Below are 13,222 nucleotides of genomic sequence, written 5' to 3' on the forward strand. Positions count from 1 at the left end.
CTGGTTGTTACTTGCAACCTGTCCTACTGGACAGTCTCTACCACCACCTCTTGGAGGAAATTTGAACTACAAGATACTACTTCCATTTATTTTCAAACTCAATGAATACGACCAAAATAGCACCAGTTGGGGAACGTTATTGTTTGTATATATGTCACTTTTTATGTAGATGTACAGTGAAACCAGTTTCAATAAGGCAGAAAAAAAATGAAATTCATTGTAACTCGTTGCTCTTACTCAGAGCTTTTATATTGATTATCATTGTGTTTCATTTAAATAACACAAATTTTATTAAACACATAATTTATGTAAAAATTAATATAAGTGACTTTGTTTAGAGGATTTCATTTTGGCAATTTCATTTTCATTATAGATCACTTGCTTTAGACTATATTCATCAGTTTTGCTCAAGAGAATTTTTTAATATAACAGGATACATCCCTCCTTAATGAAAAAGAACCCATCCCATTTTAAATTTCTACATATACAATCCTGTTACAAACAGCTAGAAATTTCGTTTCTTAAAAATTTAGCATACAGTCAATGTGTAACAGCTAAGAATATTCCAAAAGAGAATCTGCATAAATAAACAAAAACTTCATATATAGCTACTTCAATAATCACCATTTCTGACTGCTGAGGGAAAGCAGTATATGACAGAACAGGAGTATTGTCATCATCCCTCAGTCAAAAAGCTGGACACCACTGTCACTGGAGCAACAAAAGTAATAAATCATCACATGACATTTTTATCAAATATGTAGAAATATCGAATGTACAGGGTGTCCACAAACCTCCTTTACAGGACTAAAATGTTATTATGTGAATATGATAAGTGATATAAATCTGAAACCACTTCCAAATGATAGAGGATATCTTCAAGTTTTTATCCGCCAATCAAAAAATGTGCATGATCCAGTAGATGGCAGCATAATTGCAAAACTGTAATCATGGAGAAATTTACCGATCCGCCATGGTTTTTCTGTTTATCAACAGCTTCTGCAGGAGCCGTAACTTGTATGATTTTATTCTCAGACAGCAACGTAACACTACATGCTGTTGACTTGGACAAGTTAAGCTCATGACTGCCATGTCATACGGATTTTACTGAGCTTTTCATAACCTTTCCTCAAACCTTTTCCACTGCACTTTTGTTTGGCCACAAACTCTGCCAAGATGATTGCACAAACATGCACCATTTATGAACTTTCCATATAATCGCAGAATTGCAAGTGCTCTTAGTGGTTTCTTTTTAAACTATGTTCGAAATTTATGCATAAGAGTGGCTGGCAGACTGAACTCACTGAACCAAAGTATGCAATGTGCCTTCTCATGGTTGGTAAATTCCACCATGATCATAGTTTTGCAATTATGCCCACATCTACTGCAGAGCACACTTTTCCAGTTGGTAAATAAAACCTTGAAGATATCTTCTATCACCTGGAAGTGGTTTCAGATTTCAATCATGTACCCTATGCACACAATGTTTTAGTTTTGTAAAAGAAGTTTGTGGATATCGAAAACCCGCATGGGTTACTGATCAAAATTATCTATTCAGTCGGTTGGTAAAGTTTTTCCTTTTTTTAAAAAGTATTATAACTATATACTCACACTTTCTTTTTCTTTTTAATTCTAAAAACAGTATCTCTATTCGGCAATTGCTAAAATGATTCACAACAGTGGAACTGCATCAAACAGCACAAATAAATTTGTAAACTTTCCTTACCAACAGCAGTGGCAAGTGTATTGACATATTGGGTCATCTGCTCCACAAGTAATCCACAGAAATCATAAGTCTAATGAGCATTAAAGTAATGACACTGACCTTCATTTACTTTAATTGCAAATGCCCATTGACTAACAAATGGGTGTCAATTATCCTTGAAAGTGCCCCATCTAGGAAGGTTGAAAATATGAGCATTGGGACCATCATTTTTGCCTATGCATATTTCTAAATCATAGTATGTGTTTGTTTTGTTTTCTTAATTTTCTATTTTGATCCACTTGCATTCGCAGAAATATACAAAATGCTATGGTCCCCAATGGATCATTATAGAATGGTCCCCCTGACAAAGTTTGTATAATATTCATTTTATTTTGCTTTGCTTTTTGTCCAATTAACTTTCATCCCAGGCCTTACATAAGTATTGCTTGTTATTATCAGCAGCGTTTTATTTAAATTACTGCAAAATTCTCACAATATTCACATTGTAATTATAAGTACAATTGTAATCAATGCTGGCATTCTGTATTTATATACAGAGTGTCTAGAGGTATCCAAAAATAATGGCTTATAATGCAAGACCCACTCATTCTATTTTCTCAAACAAAAGTGCAGTCGATAGGAAATCTCTCCAAAGTTTGTTTTGTCACACTGTCAAGATTTGTTTTGTCACTAGTGCAGGCACATCATGAGTAGTCACTCAAGTGCAAAAACGGCATAAGAATGGCTGTTGCCTCAGTCGAGATGTGGATGTCACAGTAGAAGGTGCAGTGCGTGCTTTGGTTAGCTGAGTTTCAATCAGGTACGCGTATTCAGCGGTGTGCACAAAGGGAATGGAATGTGGATCCTCCCACATTCAAATCCATTCTTCAGTGGGATAAGACTAAAAGAGATGGGAAGTTTGATTTCACAAACTGTGAAACACCCAAAAAAAAAAGCATGTGACTGATGAGACTGTAGATTGGGTGCATGGCGTGAATCATTCTATAGGAGCCTACGTAAGTCAATTAGACTTGCTAGTAATGAACTGCAGATTCCTCGTTCAACAATTCACAACACTGTTTACAAACGTCTTTGTTTGCGTGCGTACAAACTTCAACTTCTTCAACACCTTAAGCCAGATGATCACCGCTTAAGAGCTGATTTCGCTGCTGAGACATATAGATGACAATTCCGATTATCTTGATCTGTTGTTATTCGGTGATGAATCAACCTTTCACATTTGCAGGAAAGTTAACAGACGCAACTGCCACATTTGGGGTACAGAGAATCTTCACCAAGTGATTGAAAATGAAAGGCACACACCAAAAGTCAATGTCTGGTTAGGAGTGCACAAAAATGGTGTCATCAGTCCATTTTTTTTCATAAAGCCCACAGTGACGGGACGCACCTTGACATGCTGCAAATCTTTGCTGTTCCACAGATTCCCCCAGGTTCCTCCACCACACTTCCATCGAGATGTTACATTTTTTAACAAGACTTTTCCTGGACGTTGGATCGGAAGAGGAGGCCCAACTGCCTGGCCGCCTAGATCTCCAGATATGACTTCATTGGACTTTTTTGCAGGGGCTTTATTAAAGACTGTGCATACCAGAGAAAAGATTGGGATTTGGATGATTTAAAATAGCATATTGTTGAAGCATTTGCTCTAACGCCTCAGATGCTATGCTGGAAAACACTTGGCAAGAGATCGAGTATCGTTTTGACATCTGTCAAGCTACAAAAGGTGCCCACATTGAACTTTACTAACCTTCATAAAAACTTGGTGAGCTACTCTGTATAATAACAAAAAAATTATTTTAATACACCTTATAGATACTGAGATATGTGTGTATTTTTGGATACCTCTAGCACGGACACCGTACATAATCAGTATTATATTAATACATTAATCAAATCATTGGCCTTTTTTTATATTCCTTCAGCCTTTTATATCTTCCTTTCTCACACATTTCCACTTACCTTTCCCTTCTTCTCATCGGTAGGCATCCGGCAGAATGAACATTTCAACTTATTACTTTGAATAAACTCTTTTCCTTTATTATACTTTCATCAACTCTTCTTTAGAAGTTCGGCATTGAAGGTGTTTGTACTTATCCTACTTTAATTAATACATTTCCACCCATGTAGCCAAGTGGTCAGAAACGGGAGTGCAGTAACACAAACTCGTTGAGTAGACCGGGGTTCAAGCCCCTGACTGCTAAATACGGTTGATCTGCCAACTTGCACTGGATCAGTGTGGAAGATTATGGTCCATTTCCCTCAACATGAATTGTTAAGAAGGCTTCCATTCTGCAGTAGGTTAATAATGGCTACAGTGTACTTTTTATTTTACTCATAAGCATATATATATATATATGCTACTCATAAGCATATATATATATATATGCTACTCATAAGCATATATATATATATGCTACTCATAAGCATATATATATATATATGCTACTCATAAGCATATATATATATATGCTACTCATAAGCATATATATATATATGCTACTCATAAGCATATATATATATATGCTACTCATAAGCATATATATATATATGCTACTCATAAGCATATATATATATATGCTACTCATAAGCATATATATATATATGCTACTCATAAGCATATATATATATATGCTACTCATAAGCATATATATATATATGCTACTCATAAGCATATATATATATATGCTACTCATAAGCATATATATATATATGCTACTCATAAGCATATATATATATATGCTACTCATAAGCATATATATATATATGCTACTCATAAGCATATATATATATATGCTACTCATAAGCATATATATATATATGCTACTCATAAGCATATATATATATATGCTACTCATAAGCATATATATATATATGCTACTCATAAGCATATATATATATATGCTACTCATAAGCATATATATATATATGCTACTCATAAGCATATATATATATGCTACTCATAAGCATATATATATATGCTACTCATAAGCATATATATATATGCTACTCATAAGCATATATATATATGCTACTCATAAGCATATATATATATGCTACTCATAAGCATATATATATATGCTACTCATAAGCATATATATATATGCTACTCATAAGCATATATATATATGCTACTCATAAGCATATATATATATGCTACTCATAAGCATATATATATATGCTACTCATAAGCATATATATATGCTACTCATAAGCATATATATATATGCTACTCATAAGCATATATATATGCTACTCATAAGCATATATATATATGCTACTCATAAGCATATATATATATGCTACTCATAAGCATATATATATATGCTACTCATAAGCATATATATATATGCTACTCATAAGCATATATATATATGCTACTCATAAGCATATATATATATGCTACTCATAAGCATATATATATATGCTACTCATAAGCATATATATATATGCTACTCATAAGCATATATATATATGCTACTCATAAGCATATATATATATGCTACTCATAAGCATATATATATATGCTACTCATAAGCATATATATATATGCTACTCATAAGCATATATATATATGTGCAGCTTTTTTTATATAAAATATAAACTTCTGGAATGCTGAGGAGTCTGCCTCAGCATGAAAAAAAAAAATGTGAAAGGGGGAGGAGTGTCTGGGAATCCTCCCCAGGAAAATTCTTAGAAAATCATGGCACCAACAGCATTAGTAATAACAAATAATTTTTATTTTAATTTAAATGTTTTTTTTAAATTTAAATGTTTTTTTAAATTTATTTTTAACCTCCAGAATGCCATTCTGGCATATTCCACTGATATGGCCCAAAAACAGTTTTTTTTTTTTTTGTTTTTTTTTTTACCCAGTTTTTTTGTGGCAATTTCATAACAGCTTATCAACAAATGCTGTGTTTTCTTATGAAATTCTTTGAAAGAGAGCCATATCTGATTAATTTATTTTCAATCACTAATTATTAGACAAATAATAATGTCTAATATTTTTAAAACATGGTGCCACATATCACCTATCATTTCTACAGCAGCATAGTTATTCTGAGTGATTAAGGCAACCATAGCAGATTAAGAATAAAAGTTTTTTTTTCCAGCACCTATCTTCTCAAAAGTCTGTTAACCTACAAAAGTTCTGATAAGTTTCTAATTACCATTAATTAATACTGGTATGAACTAAAATATCAATTTGGTAGAAAAAATTAAGCTTACCCATGAGCGATTTCCATAATAGGACCCTGTCCTGAGATAAGGCAGTGTTTATCATGATACTGCTTAAACATACGCAAAGGACTGTGAGACATTACTACTTGATCTTCAGTAATCTAAGAAGAAAGTTCATATCCTGCATTAAAAAAGTGTGCATGCAATCAAATTCTGTAGTAATGTAGCTGAATACATGACTAAATTGTTTAATGAACATTTGAGCTTTTTTTAAATTCCTCTTTTTAATAATCAACTTTTCTGTCAAAAAATTAAATATTAGCACTTAGTTACTTACAGAAATAAATTTTAAATTGCATTACCACATTTTAATTTTTTTTTCTCTAATTGCTGTTTAAAATAAATAACATACTCATATATAAAATATCGCTCAACACAACAATTACATACTTATTAGACAATTTATTATGAATCATACCTCTGAATATAAGTGTCAAATTCTTATGGATGTCTATTACAGGCTGCCAGCAATACATCTCCAACAGTCATTTATGTCTCTGCATAAATGTTTGGTATATGGGAATCATCCAAGTGTTAAGCAGAGCAGACGGAGTTTGACATGTATCAAACACTGTCTACACTGAGATCTACACTAAGATCACAAAGCATTTGTATATGTGTGCCTATAAATTTCATGCAATCTATAATCAGAAAGCCTATATTGCAGGGTGACAAACTGAGTTTTGAGTAAAAAGAAGTTGGTTGTATGTATGCAGTGCATTACATTTCAAGTGCATTGGCAAATAATAATAATTCATGATTCATAACAAAATAAGTTAAACTATCAACATAAAAATTTGTTACAAAGATTCCTAAAATATTCCAAGTCAACACTAAAAATCTGAAATGGATCAGAGACTCTGTTCCAAATTTGTAGTAAAGTTTCTGTAGAGAAATTTGGAAAGGAATGCTATGAAATTGGAATTAGAACCATCCCAGGGGCCAACAGGATAAATGTTGAAAATTTTGGTAGCAATCCCCATTTCTCTTGTCAATTAATGAGAAAACATACTTTCACTTATGCCAATTTTGTGTGGGGGGGGGGGTACGAGGGCTGTGAAATCATAACCTGAATTTCCTCAAGGACCAATAGAACACAGGTTGAAAATTGGTGAAATAATGAGCACTTTGACCTGTGTCAAGTATAATCAGCCTTTAATTTGTTTTTTTTAAAGAATTATAATTATTCTGGTATTTGATGCTACTTCCTGTACTACTTCTTCAGTGACTTTAAAGACAGCAGAACTGGTAGACTCTGATGATATGATTTTCATAGATTAGTTGATTTGATTGCGCATTTCTCATTTGTTAACATTAACAGATAGCAGTCAGGTAAAGATTAAATTTTAACATTTTAAAATTATTTTTTTACATGTTTAGCACTTGTAGTTTATTTCCTACTATCTTATAGATTTAGCTTTTAATATGAAATTGTAAAAATTTTCAAAAGTCTGACATAATAAAAAGCCAACAGTGTTATCTCTTAGTTACACTCAACTTTATGTGCCACATATACATCTTATGAGCAATAACGTTTAACTTTAAGAGAATTGCCTCTGGGACTATCTCTCAGCCTGCAATAGTTTTTCTTTCAGCTGCTTTTCGGTTATCATAAAACGTTTAATTCACAGTCACTGTTAGATTGATTTTTTTGTATTCCTATCTTTCAAAACTTCTTCACATGTGAGTGTAAACCCAAACATTTATTCATTTTATAAGCACCCTATACAAGATCATTGATACTTTTACATATATAATTTTCAGATTATTTCAAAATAAAATGAATTTGTAAAATATATATATGGTCACGTTGTGGCTTCTTGATAAGATGTGTACCTTGATTTATGATCATTTATTTATATATTATTTCTTTCTATCTTTATTTATAAATTCTTTCTATTTTATGTTTCTGTGCTATTAGTTGAAATTCATTTAACCTTATATCATTACATAATAATAACATAAATTTAGTCTTATACCATTACATACTATTTCTTTAATTTTTAATTAACACCAAAAGTCATTTATTAATTAAAAATTGTTTATGCTCTAAAAGTGTAATTTATATTATTTTATATTATTGTATTGAGAAATTATTATTATTAGCCATATGGTGCAAGGAAGCCTGAGACTTATGCAGCACCAGACAAAAAAATTTCCAAGTTACCCTGAGAGAGAGAGAGAGAAGAGAATCACCAAGAAAGAGAAGAATGATGATATCCAGCTCAGGACCCTGGGTGTGCCAAGCCCATACCCACCAAATGTGAGCCCCTCGGGTACATACTTTCAATTATGCCTATTTCATTGGGGGGGGAAGCTAGGAGAAAAGTGCTTAAATAACTTCAAGGGGGTGTGTCAGGTAGTAAACTTACAAGAAACTTACTCGGCTACGTCAGGTAACTACCAAACAGTCAGTCTGACATTAAGTGGTAGGGTAAATCATGGAGGCAATGATAAAGAATGCTTCAACAATTGGAGCAGAACGGTATTAAGGGTAAGTTGCTACAATGGATAAAAGAATGGTTAAGTGGGAGAAGACAGAGAGTGGTAATCAATGGGTACTGCTCTTCGTGGACTAATGATATTAGTGGAGACCCACAGGGTTTGGTGTTGGGTCCACTGTTGTTTTGTATATTTATCAATGATATTGATGAAGGTATATCAGGCTTAATGGCGAAGTTTGCAGATGATACAAAGGTTGGCAGGGTTGTTAATGACAGTAATGGCAGTGTGCTACTGCAACAGGATCTAGATAATTTGGGCAGATGGGATAAGTGCCAACTGAAGTTTAACCTTGACAAATGCAAAGTACTGCATATGGGTAGAAGTAACCCCAGAGAAACGTACCAACTGTGTGGTACTACACTTAAGGTGTTAGAAAATGAAAACGACCTGGCAATAATTGTGCAGGCAGATATGAAGTTTTCTGAGCAATGCAGACAGGCTGCCAGGGCAGGTCATGGGGTTTTGTCAATGATATATAGGAATTTTACGAACAGGGAAAAGGAGGTGATTGTCCCTCTGTATAAGGCAACAGTCAGGCCACGCCTTGAGTACTGCGTACAGGTCAACTGTTAATGAACCTGCTCAGGTTGCTAACAAACTAAATGAATATTTTGCATCAACATTCACACATGAGGAGTTATTCAGCGAGGGGAATGCCAGAGGTGTATTCAACTCTGGCAGTAAGCTAGAGAATCTTGTAATAATTGAGAGTAAAGTGGAGGAGAAATTGTTGAAGATAAACACAAGAAAGGCACCTGGGGTGGATGGGAGCTATCCAGTTATATTAAAGGAGGCAGCAAATGAAGTAAGCAAACCCTTAGCCATAATTATGAGAGCTTCCTTGGACTCAGGGGAAGTACCCATGGACTGGAGATGTGCAAATGTGACCCCAATTCACAAGGGAGGATCAAAGGCTGACACAAATAATTATAGACCTGTGAGTTTAACTTCTGTTCCAGGAAAATTAATGGAGGCACTGGTTAAAGAAGCACTGCAGGATCATTTAGACAAGACTTCAGTTATAGCTCAGACACAGCATGGTTTTGTTAAGGGGAAGTCTTGCCTGACCAATTTGATTGGATACTATGATGCAGTCACAAAAGAACTGGATGCAGGAAATAACTTTGATATTATATACTTGGATCTTAGAAAGACTTTTGATACTGTTGCACATGGAAGACTGCTGCACAAATTGGAGCAGTGTGACATTGGAGGCAAATTGCTGCTATGGATAAAGGGGTGGTTCAGGGGGAGAAGACAGAGAGTGGTAATCAATGGACACTGCTCATCACGGACTAATGTTATTAGTGGAGTCCCTCAGGGTTCAGTATTGGGTCCATTATTGTTTTCTGTATTTATAAATGATATTGATGATGGTATATCAAGCTTAATGTCCAAGTTTGCAGACAATACAAAGGTTAGCAGGGTTGTTAAAGGTTAATAGGATCTGGAAAGGTTGAGCAGATGGGCTGAAAGGTGGCAAATGAAGTTTAACATTGACAAATGTAAAGTACTACCTATGGGAAACAACAACCCTAGAGCAACGTATCAACTGTGTGGTACTACACTGACAGTGGTAGAGAATGAAAGGGACCTGGGGGGATGGGGGGGGTAGTTGTACAGGCAGATATGAAGTTTTCTGTGCAGTGCAGATGGGCTGCAAAAGTAGCTCCTGGTGTATTGTCGATGATATATAGGAATTTTTCTAGCAGGGAGGTGATTATTCCCTTGTATAAGGCAATGGTCAGACCACACCTAGAGTACTGTATACAGGTCTGGAGGCCTCATTTCAAGAAGGATGTAGAGATGCTGGAACGAGTACAGAGAAGGGCAACAAGATTAGTGAATGGAACAAAGGGTGCTGTTACAAAGAAAGGCTTAAGTTTTGCAAATTACAGTGTCTGGAGACTAGGCACCGGCGAGGTGATCTGATAGAGGTGTATAAAGCCTTGAATGGTTTGAGCATGCTCAGTGCTGATGGGATTCTTCCTCTTGCTCAGAATAATCACCTGAGAGGGCATAAATTCAAATTGAGGAAAGACAGATGTAGGATAGACATGAGGAAATTTGCCTTTAGCCAGCGGGTGGTTGGTTAGTGGAACAGACTTCCATCCCTTGTCGTGGAAGTTGATAGCCTAAATAAGTTTAAGGCTCAGCTGGACAGGTATTTCGAATGAAGAGAGGGGTGAAGTGGAAGTGGTTATTTTTTATTTATTTATTTTATTTATTTTTTTTTAATTTAATTTTTTTTTTTTTGGCTGATGCTGCATAAGCTTGCTTTCTTGCTTCAAATGCCTCTGCTAATGCACAGAGAAGGGCAACAAGATTGGTGAGGGGAATGAAGGGATCCTCTTACCAAGAGAGGCTTAAGTTCTGCAAATTGCAGTGGCTGGAGACTAGGCACCTGCGCGGCGATCTGATTGAGGTGTATAAGGCCTTGAATGGGTTGAGCACGCTGAATTCTGATGGAATCCTTCCACTTGTTCAGATTACGAACCTAAGGGGGCATAAATTCAAATTAAGAAAAGATAGATGTAGAATAGATGTGCGGAAATTTGCCTTTAGCCAGCGGGTGGTTAATTACTGGAACAAACTCCCATCTGTCGCTGTGGAAGTTGATAGGTTAAATAAATTTAAGGAGGAACTGGACAGGCATTTTGGAGGGAATGGTGTGATTTTTTTTTTTTTTGGCTGATGCTGCATAAGATCATACACATGCTTTCTTGCATCACATGCCACTACTACTACTGCTACTATTTAGATAGAAATGAGATTCTAAAGGAAAAACAGTATGGTTTTGAAAAGGGCAAATCATGTTTAACCAACCTGGTTAGCTATTTTGACAATTCAGTCAGGAGCTGTATGAAGGAAATAATCTAAACATTTACTTAGATTTCAGCAAGAATCTGATTCAGTCCCACATGAGAGGTTACTGTATAAGCTGGAACATGTTGGAATCACTGGGAAAATATGCTTAGATAGATTGTAGGATTGCAGCAAGGCAGGCAGTAGAGGGTTATGTTAACTGCTATTCTTCATATTGGTGTAATGTAAAAAGTGGGGGGGGGGGTTCTGCAAGGATCAGTATTGGAAACAATCTTATTTCTGATTTTCTTAAATTACATTGATGAAGAGAGACAGAGCATTATGTCAAAATTTGTGGTTAATATCAAGATTGGTAGAGTAGTTAATGATCATAACCAAACACTGCTTCTTCAGGGCAACTTAAAATATCACAGATGACCAGAAAAGTGGCAGCTATCTTTAAATGCTGCAAAATGCAATGTCATATACTTGATAAATGGCAACCACAAATTAAGTTAGACAGTCTAACTAAAATCAAGAGAGAGAGAAAAAAGTTCAGGAGTTATGATACAGTCAGACAAGAAGTTTATGCGAAGTTATTCAAGGAGGAGAAGGCCCAGATGTTTATCAAACTCTAGCAGGGAATTAAATGATTTTGTAATAACTGAGAGCAAAGTGGAAGAGAAATTGTTGAAGATAAACATAAAAAATGCACCTGAGGTGGATGGGATTTATCCAGTTATATTAAAGGAGGCAGCAAAGCAACTAAGCAAACCCTTAGCCATAATTATGAGAGCATCCTTGGACTTGCGGGAAGTCCCCACAGACTGGTATGTGCAAATGTATCTCCAATTCACAAAGGGGGTTCAAAGGGTGACACAAGTAATTACAGACCAGTTTGACTCCTGTTCCAGGGAAAATAACGGAGTCACTGGTTAAAGAAGCATTGCAGGATCATTTAGACAAGACTGCAACATTATTTCAGACACAGCATGGGTTTGTCAAGGGAGAGTCTTGTCTGACCAATTTGATTATATACAATGTGGTCAAAAAGGAACCGGATGCAAAAAATAATTTTGATATCACATACTTGGATTTCAGGAAAGCTTTTGATAGTGTTGCAAATGGAAGACTACTGTACAAACTGGAGCAGTATGGCATTAAGGGTAAGTTGATACAATGGATAAAAGGATGGTTGAGTGGAAGAAGAGAGTGGTCAATGGGTACTGCTCTAAGTGGACTAATGTTATTAGTGGTGTCCCTCAGGGTTCGGTGTTGGGCCCATTGTTGTTTTCTATATTTATCAATGATATTGATGAAGTTATATCAAGCGTAATTTCAAAGTTTGCAGATGATACAAAGGTTGGCAGGGTTGTTAACAACAGTAAAGACAGTATACTACTCCAACTGGATCTAGATAAGTTGGGAAAATGGGCTGAGAAGCGGCAACTGAAGTTTAGCATTAGCTTTGCCAAATGCAATTTTAATATTGACAAATGAAAAGTACTGCATATGGGTAGCAATAACCCAAGAGAAACATACCAACTATGTGGTACTACACTCAGGGAAGTGAAAAAGACTTGGGGGTATTTGTGCAGCCAAATATGAATTTTGCTGAGCAGTGCAGATGGGCTGCCAGGGCAGGTCATGGAGTCTTGTCAATGAAGCTCCCTGTCCCTGCTAGCAGGGACAGGGAGCTGATTATCCCGTTATACAAGGTAATGGTCGGGCCATACCTAAAGTACTGTGTACGGGTCTGGAGGCTTCATTTTAGGAAGGATGTAGAGTTTCTAGAACGAGTACAAAGAAGAGAAACAAGATTGGTGAGGGGATCAAAGGGGTATTCTTACCAAGAAAAGCTAAGTTCTACAAAAATCAGTGCCTAGAGAGTAGGCACCTGCGAGGTGACCTGATTGAGGTGCATAAGGCCTTGAATGTGTTGAGCAA

The 13,222-nt window shown here is 35.4% G+C and overlaps 1 protein-coding gene across 1 annotated transcript in view; it reads right to left on the reverse strand.

Moving 5' to 3' along the window:
* Positions 1-13,222, reverse strand: part of LOC150086882 (haloacid dehalogenase-like hydrolase domain-containing 5) — a 387,404-nt gene that overhangs the window by 326,480 nt on the left and 47,702 nt on the right. Inside the window, exon 3 of the mRNA XM_090371650.1 lies at positions 5,954-6,066. Within this exon, the coding sequence (XP_090227776.1) occupies positions 5,954-6,066 (113 nt within the window). The remainder of the gene's footprint in view (positions 1-5,953; positions 6,067-13,222) is intronic.

Source organism: Mastigoproctus giganteus, chromosome 4 (assembly GCF_048544385.1).
Source record: "Mastigoproctus giganteus isolate SK-2022 chromosome 4, ASM4854438v1, whole genome shotgun sequence".
NCBI lineage: Eukaryota > Metazoa > Arthropoda > Arachnida > Uropygi > Thelyphonidae > Mastigoproctus > Mastigoproctus giganteus.